The sequence below is a fragment of the Alnus glutinosa genome, chromosome 2 (genome assembly GCF_958979055.1).
Source record: "Alnus glutinosa chromosome 2, dhAlnGlut1.1, whole genome shotgun sequence".
Classification (NCBI taxonomy): Eukaryota; Viridiplantae; Streptophyta; class Magnoliopsida; order Fagales; family Betulaceae; genus Alnus; species Alnus glutinosa.
In genome coordinates, this window is record NC_084887.1 from 1,348,559 (window position 1) to 1,368,319 (window position 19,761).

General features: G+C 37.6%; 1 protein-coding gene across 1 annotated transcript; it reads left to right on the forward strand.

The window, feature by feature from the left end:
* The first annotated feature begins 18,177 nt into the window (after positions 1 to 18,177).
* Positions 18,178 to 19,318, forward strand: LOC133860658 (cytochrome b561 and DOMON domain-containing protein At5g47530-like). The gene has a single exon (XM_062296235.1). It carries the CDS (start codon positions 18,384 to 18,386, stop codon positions 19,101 to 19,103), a length of 720 nt encoding a protein of 239 aa, XP_062152219.1. The 5' UTR covers positions 18,178 to 18,383; the 3' UTR covers positions 19,104 to 19,318.
* The last annotated feature ends 443 nt before the right edge of the window (positions 19,319 to 19,761 follow it).

Consider the following 19,761-nt stretch of genomic DNA (forward strand, 5'->3'; position numbering starts at 1 on the left):
GAAGGATTTACCATCAGCTTGGATTTTAGGAAGTGGAAGGGAAGTGGAAGCGGGCAGTAGATAAGCCTTTGGTGAACACATCAGGTACCTGATTTGCGGCGGAGATAAAAGCAATTGAGATATCCTTATTAAGCACATTCTCGCGCACAAAGTGGTAATCGACTTCAATGTGTTTGGTGAGAGCATGATAGACAGAACTAGAAGCTAATGCAAGTGCACTAACATTATCACACTAGACAATTGGAGCAACAAGAAGAGGAATAAGGAGCTCACAGAATAGCTTTCGAAGCCAAAATAGTTCAGTAGTAACAATGGCTAAGGAACAGTACTCAGCCTTACTGCTGGAGTGAGACACAACTAGTTATTTCTTAGCACTCCATGAGATCAGGCAGTCACCAAGACACATAGCAAAGCCTGAGGTGGAGTGTCTATTATTTGGGCTGCTAGCCCAATCAGAGTCACAAAAGGCATTAAGCTACATGTTGGTTTTGAAGTAAGACAGACCATGATCACCTGTGTTCTTGAGGAAGTGTAGAACTCGCTTGACAGCAGACCAATGAGCAAAAGTGGGATGATGCAAATGTTGGCAGAGTTGATTCACAGAGTATGCAATATCATGGCGAGTATGGATAGTAGTGCTCCAACCACATCATGTAAGACTTTACCATCAAATTTGGAGAGCTTGGAACCAGTGGCACAGGGAGACTTGGCAAGTTTGGCATAGGTCATGTGAGTCCGAGTGAGGAGATCCAGTCACATACTTGGGTTGACACAGATGAAGGCCCTCAGAGGTGCGAGTAGCCTGAATGCCAAGAAAGTAGCTCAAGGGCCCCAAATCCTTGACTGGAAACTCTCGTTGCATTCGGGAAATAAGAGAGCTAATGATGTGGGAGTGGGTACCTGTAACAATGATATCATCAACATAGATTAGGAGAAATATTTTGATACTGCCAGGAGTGCGAATAAACATAGAGGTGTCAACGATGGATGCTGAGAAGCCAAGGTCTAGAAGGAAATTGGATAGTCTAGTGTACCAAGCTTGTGGGGATTGTTTTAGACCATAAATTGCTTTATGAAGTTTGCACACAAAAGCATATTCATCTTTGTCAACAAAGCCCTAAGGCTGTTCCATATAAACTTTCCCAGTTGTTAGTTGAAGATCCATGAAGGAAGGCATTGGAGATATCAAGCTGTCGTATGAGCTAGCCAAAGGACACTGTCAAGGCAAGGAGAATACATATTGTAGATGGTTTGATGACAGGACTAAAAGTCTCTATATAGTCAATCCTAGGTTGTTGCTCAAATCCTTTTGCTACTAGTCTAGCTTTAAACCTCTACACAGAGCCGTCTATTTTTCATTTAATTTTGTAAACCCACTTGTTATGAATAACATGTGATTGTGTGGGTGTGGATAGGGGTGGGTGTCGGGTATATTGGTGTCGGAAACGGTGTTTCCGACTCCCAACCTAAATTGTCGGTAAAGTCGAGTAATTACTCGACTTTTTTCTGAGAAGAAACATTTTCAAAATTTTCGGTTAATTCGGAATAATCGGATACATCGGTAATTGTTGGTTGGATAAATCGGAAATTTAACCATTAATTCATCAAGATTACAACAAGAATACCACAAATCAAGAACCCCATTAACCCCTATTCTGCTGAACAAGCAATGGTGCAAGACCCCATTTAGAGAGAATGAAAATGACTGAAATTCTAGATCACTAGCAGATCTGGGCCACAAATCACAATATATATAAATCAAATAAAAAAAAAATAAACCCAGGTACCAATTCAACAGGATTGGCTAGTGGTCTTCGTAAATCACAACCTTCTTGTTCATGAATCATGATCTTCTTAGTTCTTGGCTTCTTGTTGCACAGACTGTCGAGATCGGACGTGGCATTGTGGACGTGGACTTCGTGGCACATGTGGACAGTGGGGTGGAGGCTTGCGGAAGCAAAGGGTAGCAAATCCAAATCTACAGATGTTTTGTGATTGTGCGCTGTGAGCGGCAGGGAACAGGGATGGGGGAAAAATTGATAGGTTAGGGTTAGAAAATGGCATGTTTTAGGGAAAAAAGATGACTATATAGAGTTTCAAAACGACGTCGTTTTGAAATACTGGGCGGGTCGGTAACTAACGAAAAATAAATTTTCATCGATTACTGACCGACTATAATTTTGAAAAATTAAATTTATTTCGATTTTTGAATTTTTAAATATTCGATAACCGGCAGGTAATCAAAGGTGATCGGTGAATTTTCGGTAATCGGATAATTTGCCCACCCTTAGACGTGGACAAAGAGCCCAAGTACCATTAGAGATAAGGGCCTCAAATTCAGCAGACATTGGGGTTCTCCAACGGGGATCATTAGCAGCCTTGTTATAGCAAGAGAGTTCAATTTTGAGAAAAACAAAGTGAATAGCGGAGGCGGGTTGGTTTTTAATTGGCTCGCTGTACAACCCTACACTACCAAAAAAAAAAAATATCATTGTTTTGAGCCGTTTTTGGGCCTAAAAACGGCTCAAAATGGTTTGAGCCTGTGACGACCCTTTTTTTTTTTTTTGAAAACATACAAACGAATCTTCATAGCGGCATGACTACATATCGCTTAGCCAATATATAACACATGCCCCATAACATGAACCTGATAATCAGAATTACATCTAACAGCAGAATATAATAATCAATGTGCAGCGGAACACATATCATAAGCGGAAATACATCTAATACATGACAGTTATTTACAACAAGAGCCATTTATATGCCTATCTATTTAAGGCTTATAAAACACATTACACTAATTACATACCAAAATACAGGCTCAACAAATACATGTGCCACGTAGGACACGAGCCATAAATAAAATACCCAAAATGCGGACTACCTATGAGTCCGTAACTTATGACTGTCGCGATATGCTCTAATTATAACATCCCATATGCTAGGTGGATGAGTCAATATCTATATCTGCAAAACCTACAACCAAAGTATAAATGTCTGTATAGTTGTGGGGGTTGCCGCATCCGCACAGGTGAAATTATGAGCCCACCGTCTTAGCATAAATAAATACACTAAGACCTCAGAGGTATACTATTCACTGAGTTTTCGCAAAGAACTAATTTTTTATTTATTTTATTTATTTTATTTATTTATTTATTTATTTTATTTATTTTATTTTTATTTTTATTTATTTTATTATTTTTTTTTTCTAGTCATGCGTACATTATAATAGCCACCAATTTTATAAACTTTTGTTTGAAAACCCCCATAACTGATATAGCAAACACCGACTAATAGAAAACATTTAAAACATACGCAGCTGAGCTTATACATAGAAGTTCCATTGTTGGAAACAACTATATACATCCCCACCTACTATAATATTTTTGATTCAGTGATATTTAAAAAACAATAGCATTTAAATCATACAATCATCCGATAGAAAATATACATAAGTTATTTTTTATTGAGACTCTTATGCATACTAATACGTCTAGCAAAACTCTTCATAGTATAAAAACATCATACTCATAAAAACAATGCTATACATGCTCATGTACGTTTCCTTATGAAAATTAATCCAAGCCTCATGGGATTTAACTCAAGTACCTCATGGAAATTAATTGAAGCCTCATGGGAATTAACCCAAGTACCTCATGGAAATTAATCCAAGTCTCATGGGATTTAACCCAAGTATAGTTTCCCGTGGGCTATAAACCTCACTTCAATGCACATTTAGCGTTCATATGCTTATGCCTCATGCCTTAAAACAATACATTTCATTTCTTGAATTATACCTTTAACACATACTTTCAATATAAATCCATAAACAATTTAACACATTAATTCTTTAATCAATATTTCCATTAATTTAAATTCCGACATCTCACAATCAAATCTTTCAAATCAGTTCAAATCACACTTTTCAGTCACGCATAATTTCTCATAAACATCATTGATACTTCAACATAATTGAAACTACTTAAAACATCCAAAACATATTGTCAACATACAGTCGGTTCGAATTTATAAAATACATATATTTTACAATTCTATAATATATGAAAATAGTAGTTTTTCAGTGAGTAGAATACTCACCTTGACTGCGTAGATTTAAGCTCTAGGTCTCCTAGACACCACCTTGCAATGTATCACTGTGGAATAACACATTGCACTATTTAGCACTTTAAATAATTATAGCCCTAATTAGCACTTGAATCGCTCAAGGTTAAACCGTTGGAAAACTCATAATATTTTTAAGGGTTCCAAACGTCTATCCATAAATCTTAGACATTAACTAAACTCAAACAATACTAACCCAAAGTATTTACTAAGGGTTATATATTAAAATCACCATTTAACTATTTACTCATAATTTTAATTACTAACCCGCAATTAATTTCATTAACCTATAAATTATTTTCATTAACATTTATAATAATATTAGCCTTAAAATTATATTTACGAATCTCTAAATTATTTCTCACTAACATTTTCTTCATAATATTAACCCTCAGATTATATTCATTAAACTTTTACATAAAACATTACCGTATTTAAAATAACATTAAGCCATAAGAAAATCTTAGGGTTAACCTCACAAATACTATTTAAATTAAATACCCATAATTATTTATTTTTACTAACATTAGAACATAACCCATAAATACTTATTTTTACAAAACTCATAACTAATTTGGAATTAATCATCACTATAACCACAATTAATCTACAAATTAGCAATCTAGGTTTTAAAAACTTAAAAACCCTAAATTAATTTAACCCATCAAATTAGAGTTTCTAAACTTCAAACCATAATTTATAAAACACTATCCCAAACACAATATTATTAACCCAATAGCATTTACTAAGGGTTTAAAATTAAATACCCAAAAGTTAGGGTTTAGGAAAACTCATCAAAATTTTACCAAACCAAAACCCATGGTTTGGGTAGCTTCAAGTAAGTTCCAAGTAACCTATTACCTAAAGAAAACACTATATTAAACTCACATTCCAAGATTTAACCAAAATTACCAAAAAATACGAGTTTATGAATTTACCTCAAAACGACAGATAGAAACGTAGATCAAATTTCATAGATCAAGTTACCGAAATCGAATTTGAAATTGAACAATTAGATTTTTGTAAATCAAAAGTTTTCTACCGAAAAACCATCCTCCCCTTTCCCTTTTTGTCTCTTCGGGTCTGATGGCCCCTTTCCTTTTATTTTTATTTTTGGGGTAATTACCTTTTCCCCCCATTAACTACCAGCCATTGTCAACATGCCCCCATGAACTGACACCTCGACCAAAAGAGAGCATCCAACTACCATCGTTACCCACTTTGCCCCCATCCGTCAGAAGATTCTGTTAACTTGAATGGAATATTCCATTTTTGGGCGTTAGTTTTTGTTTAAAGACCAAAATGCCCTCTACAGTAATTAATAAAAAAATATTAAAATTAATATATTTTTTTGTTTTAAAAAAAAAAAACAAAAACAAAAATTAATCTAAGGGTGGCGCCCTTTTTTAGTTTTTTTTTTTTAAATATTAATTTTAATATTTTTTTATTAATTACTGTAGAGGGCATTTTGGTCTTTGTGTGAATTAGACTGACAGATGGGGGCAAAGTGGGTAACGATGGTAGTTAGATGCTCTCTTTTGGTCGAGGTGTCAGTTCATGGGGGCATGTTGACAATAGCTGGTAATTGATGGGGGGAAAATGTAATTACCCCTTTATTTTTTTCAAGTAAGGCGGCATGCTCCTCACTTTTATTAAAGAGGCCATGTGCCTCTTGTTTTGGAAAGGCTAAATGGCCTTTCCTGTTTCTTTTCTTTAGAAGGGCCGAATGGCCCTTCATTTGATATGTGGGGCGCAGGTCGCCCCACATGTTTTTATTTTTATTTTTATTTTCTATTCCCTTTTTATTTTTTTTTTCTTTTTTGTTTTTTTTGTTTTTTTTTTAAGATTTAGATTTTAACAATATTCTCTTATATTTTATTTTCTTGGCTACCATTCACGAGTCCATAGGATAAAAATAAAACACTCTATTTTATTTTACTACACTAAATAGACTTATTTTTACTTAATCTTAATAAATCCATTAAATATTTTCTTGGATATTACAAAGCCTTTTTTTTTTTTTTTTTTTAATTTTTTTTTTTTTAGCCATTTTTAAAACGGCTCAAAATATAGGATATTAAAATCTCGGTTTGAACCGTTTTAACCAAAACAACTCAAACCGGTTGAAGCCATTTTATCCAAAACAGCTCAAACGGCTTTAAATTAGAGCTGTTTTAGCACTATAACGTGTGTGTGTATATATATAATTTAATTTTTTTTTGGTAATACCTGCAAGGTGTCCAACTGTAAAGTTGCATCCAGTGGTTTGCAACTTTCTTTAGTATCCTTCTTATACGCATATGACACTGTAATTTGACGGTTGCAAAGATATTGGCCATTCATTGCCTGTAAATTTAAAAGATCACTAGCAGATCAACTCCATTTATAATCAAAATAAGTAATATTTTTTGCACAACTCTTATACAACTCTAATAACTTTTTTTTAAAGATCAACAATTGAATATTTAAGACCCATATGTAGGAAAACAAATCCAATAGTTGATCATAAAAAAAATTAGTTAGAGTTGTGCAAAAATCATTACTCAATCAAAATATAATGCTAGTGTCATGTCTCACAAAAGTGTCACTCAATTCTGGAATCATTTTGTCAAAAATATTTACAGCTTCATATACAACACTTCATATGAGATTTAAATTTATTTCCTTGTTTAAAAGCATATATGACTGCTTAGGCATCCATATGAGATTGCTAATGCAGCTTTATATGTAAGGATAGAATATGTACAATATACAATCCAAGTAATACAAAACAGGTAGCTGATACGCACTCTGTTGCACTGCTCAAAAATGAAGTTTACAAAATATTTTATGTAGCTGTTTTTCCAACAACCAAAGATGGGAAATAATAATAATAAAAAATAAAAAATAAAATGTGACAAGAACAATGCTATCCGTGTGATGTAAGAACTAGATTTTTTTTTCAATCACAACCATTTTAGTTCAAGAACAACAAACGATTTAGAAAGAAACCAGACAATTCACAAAAACGACATTCAAATATAACTAATTTCAATAATATGGCTAAACGCACACCAAGTATTAGTGACAATTTGTTATTTTTCGTTAGTTATGTGACAAACAAAAATTGACAGAATTTTGTGACTAAAAAGGCTTATCCCTCCTAGGAAAGCATTAAGCTGAATTGGACCTAAGGTGGTTCTAGGATCAGCATATTGTATTGGTTTGTATTTCTGTGCTGCTGTTGCAGCTGGATCCTTTCGTGCCATAATTTCTGAAGTCAGAATATAAAAAGGTTCAAAAAGAGGAAAACTAAAATATTTAGAAAGTTACAACTTGTCCCATAACATTGGCCAAGAGAAGAATGCAAAATGAAAACATATTCTAAAATGGTTACCATCCACTACCTAGGACAGAACAAAACGACAAAGTTTCAATGCATTTCTTCTACCTTCTACAAAAGCAAATGCCTACGTCCCCTAATACCTTGCAAGACCAAGCAAATTAGTATTGTCTAGCTAACCCCCAATTGTTCAATCACAGGTATATAAATTCTTCCACAGATGGACCAAAAAATAATGTTCACAAGCAACTTAATCAGAAACCAGCACTAGAGCAAACCTCCATACATTAATCATATTCTAGGGTCGTCAAGGCCTTGAACATTTGGTGGATATTGCCCTTTCACTCTATTACTTCTAACACAACAATCCTATCGAGTCCAAAGGAATTAAGTGACATAGCTTCAAGCACCCACCAAATCTCAACAGGAAATCAAAAAATTTAACAAACCACCTCCCAAATCCCAACAATTCAGCAGAACTTACCCAATGAGTTAGCAAGGAGGGCTAGAGATAGAGGAGAGAGTTCCAGGTCTCGGGAAGTGTTGGGGGTTTGGTCCTCTTTGTGGTCTCTACAGGCTCCAGGGGTTCTTAAACACTTTGTCTGGAAGGTTTGCAACAATGCTCTCCCAACCAAAGATAATTTGTACAGGAAGAAGATTTTGCAGGATCCTCTCTGCCCGATCTGTGCACATCAGGTGGAAACGGTTTGGCATGTTCTATGGGCCTGCCCGGCGTCTGTGGATGTTTGGCAAGAGTGTCATCGGAAGATTCTCAAATTGTCTTTGGTGGAGAGTGATGGTTTGGGGTGGGTGCAGCAACTTATGGCCAAACTGGATACAAATGTCCTTCTTGAAGCTCTTTCAGTAGCTAGGTGTATATGGCTTAGACGAAATGGTGCTGTTTTTAGGCAGGGATTTTCTGATCCAAAGCAGATTGTAACACAGGGCCGAGAGGCTGTGTGTAATTTCGCGGAGGCAAACAACAAGGCCATCATGGGAGAGCCAGATCCTTTGGTCATTGAACCGAAATGGTTAAAGCCTTCTCCGGGCTGGGTTAAATTGAATTGGGATGCGGCCATAAGCTCATCATCAAAAATCATGGGAGTGGGGGTTGTGGCACGTAATGACGAGGGGGCTGTTCTGGCCGGTTTATCTGCTCCTGTCCCGTATGTGGTGGATCCTACGACAACGGAAGTAACGGTTGCTTGGCGGGCAGTGAAGTTGGGGATAGAGATGGGCTATCAACAGATTATTCTGGAGGGAGACTCTATGCTAACTGTTTGTGCACTGAATCAAGCTACTCCCTGTATGAGTGGTTATGGACAGATGATTGAGGACATCCAGGTTATTTTGTTGTCTTTCTCTTCCTTTATTGTTCGTCATGTGGGTCGAAAAGTAAACTTTGCTGCCTATACTTCAGCAAAAAATGCCTTGTCTTTGGTTTCTGCTTTGATGTGGGTGGAGGAGTGTCCTCCTTCCATCCAACATATTGTAATTTCTGAAAATTTATAGTCAGATTAATGCAAGGTGGAATGATTTATTATTAAAAAAAATAAATAAATAAAAAAATCTAAGAGCAAAGTAAATGGGCTCAAGGCCCAGTACAAGATATTTGGCCCAAAATCAAAATAAAGGGGCTGTTGTAAAAAAATTAGGAGTGAATACTCGGAGCCGGTTGGACAAAATCGCCAACCAGCTCCTGTAACTGGATAGTCGGTTAACCGGATTTATAAAAACCGGCAGTTACTTGGTTATCCGGATTGGAAAATGGCAAATTAGCAGATCGAGGCCCGGATCAGGGCGGTCAACGCTCGCTTGACCCACTCTCCCTCCATGCCACCGATTCGAACCCCAGGTGCAGAGTCAACGAGCACGTACATGTCTTCTTGGGGATGGAGATCGGGCTGCGGTGGCTCTTGAAGACTTGGTTACGGTTGAGGGAGATGGATCGGTGGTCAATGGAGAATCGGACGGAGGTGGAGAGCTGAACAGCAATGTAGAGGTTGACACGCATTGGAGAGGCCTATCGCTGGTTCACATTCAGCTGGTCGATGGAGACTCTCCGTCGAAGAGATCTGAAGAGTGAAGTGAAGAGATTGGAGAGATCCGATGTAGTGGAGCTTTCGAGCTTTATGAATTTGTGGTTGTGCTGTCGGGCGACGAATGAAGAGTGAAGAGTGAAGTTGTCGGGTGAAGAATGGGGTGAGGGGGATGGGGGGTGGGGATGCCCCTTTTTTGGCCCCGCACCCCACTAAATTCTCCCTGCACCCATGCGGGGCGGGTTAGGTTGGGGTGGGGATGCACGGGGCGGGGATTAGCGGGTATGTGGGAATCCCCGCGAGTATAGAAAGAGTAGACAATTTTCTTCAATTGCCGTTGCCATCATGATAGAAACTCTACAAATAAATTCATCAATTCAGATCTGAGATTTCTAACAAAAAACATATATGGATATACCAACAAGGATAATCTAAGATTTTCAACAAAAGCCATATATAGATATACCAACAAAAACCAGATCTGAAATTTCCAACAAAAACCATACAAAAACCAAATCTAAGATTTTCAACAAAAGCCATATATAGATATACCAACAAAAACCAGATCTGAAATTTCCAACAAGAACCATATACAAAACAGTGAAGTGAAGCTCTAATTCTCTGAAAATAAAAACACCTGCAAACCTGTTGCGAGCTTCCCACGTTCCCATCTCTCTCGCACCTTCTTTGATAAGTTCTCCCCATTTCCGCTCTTGAACCCATCTTTGTTGGATCTCCGACTAGTGCCCATAACAAAGCCCAAACAGTGAAGTGAAAGATTGAAGAAGGTGAAGAGTGGTGCAAGGGGTGGCTGAAGTTTGTGAAGAGAAAAGAAAAAATGAGGAGAAAGTCTAGAAGAGATCGAAGTGAAGCTCTGAATCTTCTGATGAGAGGAAGAGGAAGAGTCTAGAAACAAAATGAAAAAATGAAAACAGAAGAGGCGTGCTGGATTTTCTAAAATTTTTTCCTTATGTTTTCTTACGTGGGGCGGGGCGGGTCTTCGGGGTTTTTTTAAAACCCCAACCCGTGCCCCGCCTTGTCCCGCACGGGTTGGACAAAATCCAACCTGTGCCTGCATAAATACCTTCAAAACTTGTGAAAATAGGAGCGGGGGAGCCGGGGCGGGGTGGGTCCTGCTCAGCCCTAGTGAAGAGTGAAGAGTGAAGTTGAAAGTGAAAGACGAAAGTGAAAGGAAAAGCCAAAAAGATGTAAAATTAAGATAAAGGGTATCGAGTGTAATTTTTATATTTTATTATTTATATAGATATACCCGGTTTCTCAGTTATAACTGAGTATATTAAAATTCCAAAATCGGGTATCAAACTGGTGTCCCAGTTACCGGTTACCAGCCGATTATAACCGGCTGGATTTACACCTTTAAAAAAAACTCACCGTACATCTCTGAGGAGTCAACCGGGGTTAGAGGGAAAAATGCCTTTGCAGGGATGGGCATGCACCTTCTAGACAGTATAGTACGTTCCTCATTGCTGATTCAACGCGTGGGTTTTTCCTTGGCCGGTGCCGGCTATGAACATCAACTGGTTTCTTGGAAACTTGCCGGTGTGGGGCATGCACCTTCTAGACAGTATAGTATGTTCCTCATTGCTGATTCAACGTGTGGGTTTTTCCTTGGCCGGTGCCGGCTATGAACATCAACTGGTTTCTTGGAAACTTGCCGGTGTGGAGAGGGAGTGTCTTTTCTGAAGTTAGCTTGAAACAAACATTCCTTCTTTTTTTTTTTTTTTTTTTGATGAAGAAGCACTTTTCATTCCAAACAACTGAAAGATACAACCAAAGGTGTAAACAGACCAACAAAACACCAAGGCCCTAGCTAGAAACAGAAAAAACAAGGGCACAAAAACAACAAACAAACAGGACAAATCAAACTAGAACAGAACCAGTAATGTTCCACATTTGGCAGAGATTAAACATTCCTTGACTCCTTCCATGATTGCCATCTATTTTCCTGAGTCTTTAATCTTTAGAGTTCTTTATATTGGACCAGGACCACCAGCAAGACAAATACAGAGTCTGAATTCAGAAACACCTTCTAGATATATATAACTATTCAAACAAATTATGTCGGTTCTTCCAACAATAGTTAACACCCTCCTTCCCTTCCTCTCTTTCCCTCACATCTCCTCTTTGGAATCTGGTTGTAAATTGTTAGTTTTTGATCCAAAGCCTTGCAACCCAGATAGAAAAAATACCTTAGGAAACAAGTTTTGGTATCATCTGGCACATACCCAGATACTGAGAACTTGTTTCCCTTGAGGTATATTTGATCAAAGTTCACCAATATGGGAAAAGATTTGACAACATTGTTGCTTTCCTGTGTTCGATCTGTTCTCTCTCTATGCCTCATCATTCGCTCAAACCTGCAAGAGCTATACTTTCTCTAGCAACAGGGTATTCACCTCATGCCAAGACCTTCCTGTATTGAATGCTTTCCTTCATTGGAGCTATGACCAATCAACCAACAAGATTGATATTGCGTATAGACACACTAAAACCTTGACTTCGAGATGGACTGCTTGGGCCATCAACCCTACAGGATCAGGAATGGTGGAGCACAAGCCCTTGTGGCCTATCAAAACTCCAGTTCAGTCATGCGTGTATACACATCCCCTGTGTCTAGTTATGCAACTACGTTGACAGAGGGTGCTTTGAGCTTTGCGGTTTCAAATCTCTCTGCAACCTTTGAGAATAGTGAGATGACAATATTTGCTGCACTGACGCTTGGTAGTGGCACAACGGTGAACCAAGCTAGTCTGGCAATAAGGTTCTCTGAGTGGAGATAGTCCTAGTATCCATGATACCTCTGCAAACTCAGCTAATATGAAATCAACGGCCACTCTCAATTTTCTGGAACAGCAGCCGACAACAAAGTCTACAGGTGGAGGTGGAGTCGCTCCAACTCCAACGCTCCAGCTGACAACTCCGTCTACAGGAGGTGGAGCCACTCCATGGCGTCCAAGACTGAATGTAACTATATTCATAGGTCTAATTGTTTCTATTATGATCAGTTCTAAATTCTAAAATATATTAGTTGATTGTTAATTTCCTTCTTAAAAGGATTCAATTTTAGTTTTCCATATTTATAATAACTAGTCACACTTCCATATATAGTTGGGAGAATGCCCAGTTTAGACAGATTTCTTTCTTTTCTACTTCTGTATTCTCTATATAATAAAAGAGAACTCATTGTAATGAGAGAAAGAAAAACTGTGGACTATGAATTAAATAACTCAGTCATATTTTCAGAAGATCTTATGGTGTTCTAATGATGTGAACCAATTAATACAAAACACAGGAATTGATAGGTTGGTTGTTTCGAGTGAGCTAGAAACTCCAAAAAAAACACAATGACATTGTATTTCACTTAACAAAATTCAACATACCATTTATTCCATAATCATTCCTTTAAATATACAAAAAAGCTAGTAGACTCCCCATAGGAGTGTAACTCTATTCTAGATAGAGTTATCCCATGAATTAAGCTAGATAACCTACCGCTATTGTGACGTCCCACATCGCCTGGAAATGAGGATGTGCTTAGATGTATAAATACACAATTTATGACACAACTCGTTTTAAAGCCGTGATAGCTATGAACCTATTAGAACTCCGCAGTTAAGCGTGCTTCTGCGAGAGCAATTCCAAGATGGGTGACCTCTTGGGAAGTCTGGTTTGGGGAGCCAAACGCGGACAATATTGTGTCATTGGGGTGGGTCGTTACAGCTATTCAAACATAGAAACCTATAGCAATACAAGATAACAATAAATAAAGACTACTACTCAACTTCTCTCACTATAAGAGATAGGATCCTTATTCAAACTATACTACTTATAGATCATCTTATCCTATTATAAAAGATAAGATTCTTATTCAACTCTACCACTTATAGATAGACCTACTTAGATAAAATAGATAGATATATAATCCTAATAGGTTAGGATTATATCATCTAAGCTATTTGATAGCTTTCTTTATTTTATAGAAAATTAGTTTTCTTTCTTTTAACTAGGCAGCCCTTCTGCCTTGGAACACTACTGGTACTTCATATTTTCATGCACATGCACTAATTCACCGCTAGCTTAAGGGTTGAAACTAATGCCTATGGCGCTAGAATAGGGGTGTACAAGCGGTTATAACCGGTGGTTATTGGCTAAAACTGCTAACCGCTAACTGCCTAGCGGTTATTTTATTTTACCAACCGCAACCGCTAACCGCCTTGGCGGAGGCGGTTATTTTTATAACCGGCGGTTAGCGGTTATAACCGGCGGTTTAAAATCGCTTTTGAATTCCGGTTTTGGGCCGGGTTTAGACCGGTTTTGGGCTATATTTACACCAGTTTTGGGACAGGTTTACATCGGTTTTGGGTCGATTTTTGTACATATTTTAATTTTTTCAAGAAAAAAATTTAATACTTTTTGGGCCTTTTGTCATTTGGTACAAAATTAACAAATCTAAATACAAAATTACAAATCCAAAACACAAACATAACCAAATCCAAATCTAATTTTTCAAATCCAAATAACCAAATTCAAAACCAAACAAATCCAAATAACCAAATACTCAAAGACATTACATATCCAAAATAACCAAATTCAAAACCAAAAAATTACAAAATTTTGGTTTTTTATTTTTATTTTATTTTAATATATATATATAAGCGGTTAGCGATTATTTATAACCGCTTTTAAAACCCTATAACCGCTAACCGCCTCCGCCTAGGCGGTTAACGGTTAGCGGTTTTAAGCGGTTAGCCGTTTTAAAGCGGTTATAACCGCTCCGTTTGAACACCCCTACACCAGAACTAAGAATGGGGTGTAGTTTAGCTTTGTGCCTCGTTAGATGCATGCCTCACCAGCTTATTTTTGTAGGCTTTTACACCTTAGGTTAGTACCTTCTTTTACTTGGATTTTTTCTTTCACCTTGTAGCCATTTATGAGTAGCATGTTGCTTGGACATTTCCTTGGTGTGTGTAATTCTTTACTGTAGTATATATAGATGGACTTTATGTTTCTTATACCTGTCTTTCGAATTTACTTCTTTGTGGGCTTTTACAATCGGAACCAGGGTTCTTTTGATCTGAAAAAAAAAAAAGGCCTGAATATTAGGGAAGGCCAAGTCTTGTGTTAACTGAGGCAAAGTAGGGTTAACAATTTTTGATATGACATGTGAATCAAACATGAACCCAACAAGAAATTAACAGGTTAGGATTGATGAGTCTTATCCGTTTAATTAAAGGAGTTAAGTTATGATTAACCTATAGAGTTTTATATCCATAACTCGACATAACTAAAACTCGATAAGGGAATACGAATTGTCACCAATAAGGCAGGTCCAAGTCTTTCATGAATAGCTATTGAGTTTATTGACCGCTGACTAAGATTGTGCGCCTGTGTGACGACCTGAAAATGAAGGCTTTTGTCACTCTGCTCTTTGATTTCAATTGATTCTGAGCAAACCAATAACGAGATGTTGAACACAGAATTATGTTGGCCTAATAGCATAGACCATTCTTCAAAGGAATGAAGCAAGCTTCTTTCTTTGACAATTGATGTTCAGTTAAATAACAATATCTAAAACAGAGGGTAATGGAACTGTTAAACATAAAGCCACAGCTGCTGATGTGGTAGCTGAGGCTGTTGGAGAATACACAACTTCAGATCAGAATCTTGGAGATCATGCAGCCACATATCAGGATGCATATCATGCAGCATCAGCTCTCATGATCGTGCAACCATAGAAATACAAACTAAGGAAATATGTCATAAAAAGGCAAACTCTGTTTATATTGCCTTGCTCATCAAGTGAATTGGAATATAGCTGCAGTCCTAACATCGTGGGAGTACAGACTCTACAAGTCAAACTTCCAGGAAATAATTCTCTCATAGGAATATGATGATTTCTCATTATTAGTAAATGATTATAATTAGGAAGTTCTTTCCATTTTAATCTCTATGTAAACCAGTATATAAAATGCCATAAGCATTCTCTTTACAAATCATCGAAGAAAAACCTTTTGCTTACAATTTGTTTTAGGAACAAGGTGTGCTTTGGATATAAATGTGGCCGACGAAAAACCTTAGGAGGCGAGAGAGGCACCGTGGCAAGATAGAGGACATAAGGAAAAAGACCTCAAATTGAAAGGGGAAAAATGTTTTGACAAGGGAAAAGATTGTACAAGAATTGTTTTGGTATTAAGTACCAAAACGCCTTCGTCTTAATAAGTACATTGATTTATATATATATATATGAGTAAGCAGGCCGACGAATATTACATGCAGAGCCTTCTCATGTTCTGCTATCTGCCTGCATATGGGTGGATAGCAGATACTGATTTTGGCTTGTCTAAGGTTAGGGACTGAAAATCTGCCTGTAACCAATGCAGGTGAGTGAATAGCAGATGAGTGAATAGCAGGGGATCATTTATTATGATTATTATTATTTTCTCTCGAATGACTTACGTCACAGTGTCAGACTTTGCGCTTGTCACGTGTACGACAATATGGGTAAGGGTGTTACAGTGTCATATAATGCTTAAATCAGACGCAATTTAGTAATGTCAAATGCAACGTATGTATTAAATAAAATGCAACGTATGTATTAAATAAAACGCAACGTTTTGATAATACCAGTAAGTAGTCGTCTTCTTCCTCGAGCAGTTGTGCTCTAATCCCTAATGCTATGAATTTGAAATAGTGATGAAATTAGAAAGCAGAAACAGTGATGAATCATGAAACCGAAGATGTCACGAACTCATGTGCTAAATGCCAGTCCTCTTAGAAAATTTTATCTGATAAATCTGAGGGTGGGAAACCAAGGGCGGAGGAAAACTTCTACCGGATATATATATATATATATATATATATATATATATATATATATATATATATATATATATATATATATATATTTTCGGCTGAGGGGGGCATGTGACCCCTCTAGACCCCCTTTCTCTCTACCCCTGAATCCAGGTCTTCATTGCCAAAGGTGAAAACCTATGGAGTTTGGGACAATTTCCCAAATAACTAAGATGTATATGGTTTTATTTTATTTATTTATTTTTCCTACGCAAATCTAATTCGTTACTAAGAAACAAGTATAAAAGAGATGTCTAGTAGAACAGATCTTCCAAATCCAAGAGCAAAGTAAATGGGCTCAAGGCCTAGTGCAAACTCGGTTAGCCGGTTACCCGATTACCGGAAAATGGCAAATCAGCAGGCCGAGGCCCGGATCAGGGCGGTCAATGCTTGCTTGACCCACTCTCCCTCCACGCCGCCGATCCGAACCCCGGGTGCTACGTCGGCGAGCACGTACACGTCTTCTTCGGGATGGAGATCGGGCTGCGGCTGCTCTTGATGACCTTGCTATGGTTGGGGGAGATGGACCGATGGTTGATGGAGAATCGGACGGAGGTGGAGAGCTGAACGGCGGTGTAGAGGTTGACACTGTTCAGCTGGTCGGCGGAGACTCTCCGCCGGAGATATCTGAAGAGTGAAGTGAAGAGATCAGAGAGATCCCATGTAGTGGAGCTTCCGGGCTTTGTAAGTATGTGGTTCTGCTGTCGGCGACACGTGTCGGCTGAAGAGTGAAGAGTGAATTTGAAAGTTGAAGACGAAAGGGAAAGAAAAGAGAATCTATAGATAACCGTACTCTCCCACATTTTAATAAAAAAAAAAAAAAAAATCAATTTCAATAATTTTTGATTGAAATTGATTTTTTTTTTTTCTTTTATATATATATATATTAGAATAGGGGAGGAGTTGGTTAAACGTCCCTTTCTATCGATTCTCGAAAGAAAAAATTGAAAAGATGTAAAGTTAGGATAAAGGGTATCATGTGTAATTTTTATATTTTATTATTTACATATATATACCAGGTAGCCAGTTATTGGTTGAAAATAATCGGGTACTAAACCGATTTTTTGGTTATCGGTTAGTACTCGGTTAGCGGTTATCGGCCAGTTATAACCAATCGGATTTACACCTCTAAAAAAAAAAACTATTCGTACATCTTTGAGGAGTCGATCAGAATTAGAAGGAAGGGATTGTGGTATTTCTATATCACATTACCTTACATCAACTCTATATTGAGACATATTGGGTGTGAAACCCATGTATATAGGATCCACGTATATAGAACTTACATATATATATAAATCCCACACCCTATAGCTTGGTGTAGGTTGATGGAGGATAATGTGTTTAAAAGTCATTTTCCTGTAAGGAAAAATGCCTCGGCAGGGATGGGCATGCACCTTCTAGACACACCCTATATCTTGGTGTAGGCTGATGGAGGATAATGTGTTTAAAAGTCATTTTCCTGTAGGGAAAAATGCCTCGGCAGGGATGGGCATGCACCTTCTAGACAGTAGGTGCATGCCCATCCCTGCCGAGGCATAATTTCAACGCGTGGGTTTTTCCTTGGTGCCGGCTATGAACATCAACTGGTTTCTTGAAAACTTCCTGGTGTGGAGAGGGAGAGAGTCTTTTCTGAAGTTAGCTGGAAACAAACATTCCTTGACTCCTTCCATGATTGCCGTCTATTTTCCTGAGTCTTTAATCTTTAGAGTTCTTTATATTGGACCAGGACCACCAGCAAGACAAATACAGAGTCTGAATTCAGAAACACCTTCTAGATATATATAACTAGTCAAACAAATTAGCTCGGTTCTTCCAACAATATTTAACACCCTCCTTCCCTTCCTCTCTTTCCCTCACATCTCCTCTTTGGAATCTGGCTGCAAATTGTTAGTTTTTGATCCAAAGCCTTGCAATCCAGATATAGAAAATATCTTAGGAAACAAGTTTTGGTATCATCTGGCACATAACCAGATACTGAGAACTTGTTTCCCTTGAGGTATATTTGATCAAAGCTCACCAATATGGGAAAAGGTTTGACAACATTGTTGCTTTCCTGTGTTCTGTTCTCTCTCTGTGCCTCATCATTCGCCCAAACCTGCAAGAGCTATACTTTCTCTAGCAACAAGGTATTCACCTCATGCCAAGACCTTCCTGTATTGAATGCTTTCCTTCACTGGAGCTATGACCAATCAACCAACAAGGTTGATATTGCGTATAGACACACTGGAACCTCAACTTCCAGGTGGACTGCTTGGGCCATCAACCCTACAGGATCAGGAATGGTAGGAGCACAAGCCCTTGTGGCGTATCAAAACTCCAGTTCAGTCATGCGTGTATACACATCCCCTGTGTCTGGATATGGAATATCTACGTTGATAGAGGGTGATTTGAGCTTTGCGGTTTCAAATCTCTCTGCAACCTTTGCGAATAGTGAGATGACAATATTTGCTACACTGACGCTTCCTAGTGGCACAACGGTGAACCAAGTCTGGCAAGAAGGTCCTCTGAGTGGAGATAGTCCTATTAGCCATGATACCGCTTCAAGTTCAGCAAATATGAAATCAGTGGGCTCTCTGAATTTTCTGGAACAGCAGACAGGTGGAGGTGGAGGCGCTCCAACTCCAACGCTCCAGCCGACAACTCCGTCTACAGGAGGTGGAGTCGCTCCATGGCGTCCAAGACTGAATGTAACTATATTCATAGGTCTAATTGTTTCTATTATGATCAGTTCTAAATTCTAAAATATATTAGTTGATTGTTAATTTCCTTCTTAAAAGGATTCAATTTTAGTTTTCCATCATTATAATAACTAGTCCCACTTCCATATATATATAGTTTGGGAGAATGCCCGAGTTTAGACTGATTTCTTTCTTTTGTACTTTAGTATTCTCTGTTATGAAAGAGAACTCAATGTAATGAGAGAAAGAAAAACTTTGGGCAATGAATTAAATAAATCAGTGGATATTTTCAGAAGATCTTACGGTGTTATGTTTGGCCTGTAACTTGTTTTTATTTGTTCTTCAAGTTTCGTTTAGCTGATTTGTTCTTCAACGTGTTTTAAATTATTTATTAATAAGTTTAGAAAAAAAGTTTTTCTTTTTGTGTCTGAAATCAAAAAAAAAAACACTTGAGAATGCATTACCAATATATACACACACACACGAGGAATAACTTAAAAAAAGGTATTGAATTATACGCCATTTTGAGATAAGGGTATTGAATTTGCAAACATCTCAAACTTGGGTATCCACATTTCTAAACGTCTCATTTAAGGGTATTCCGTTATGATTTGCTGTTAAATCATGCCAAAATTCTTAAGATACCTATTTTTTTTTTAAAAAAAAAAAAATTAATTTTTTTTCAAAGATTCAGACATGTATATTTTTACAAATTCTGTTA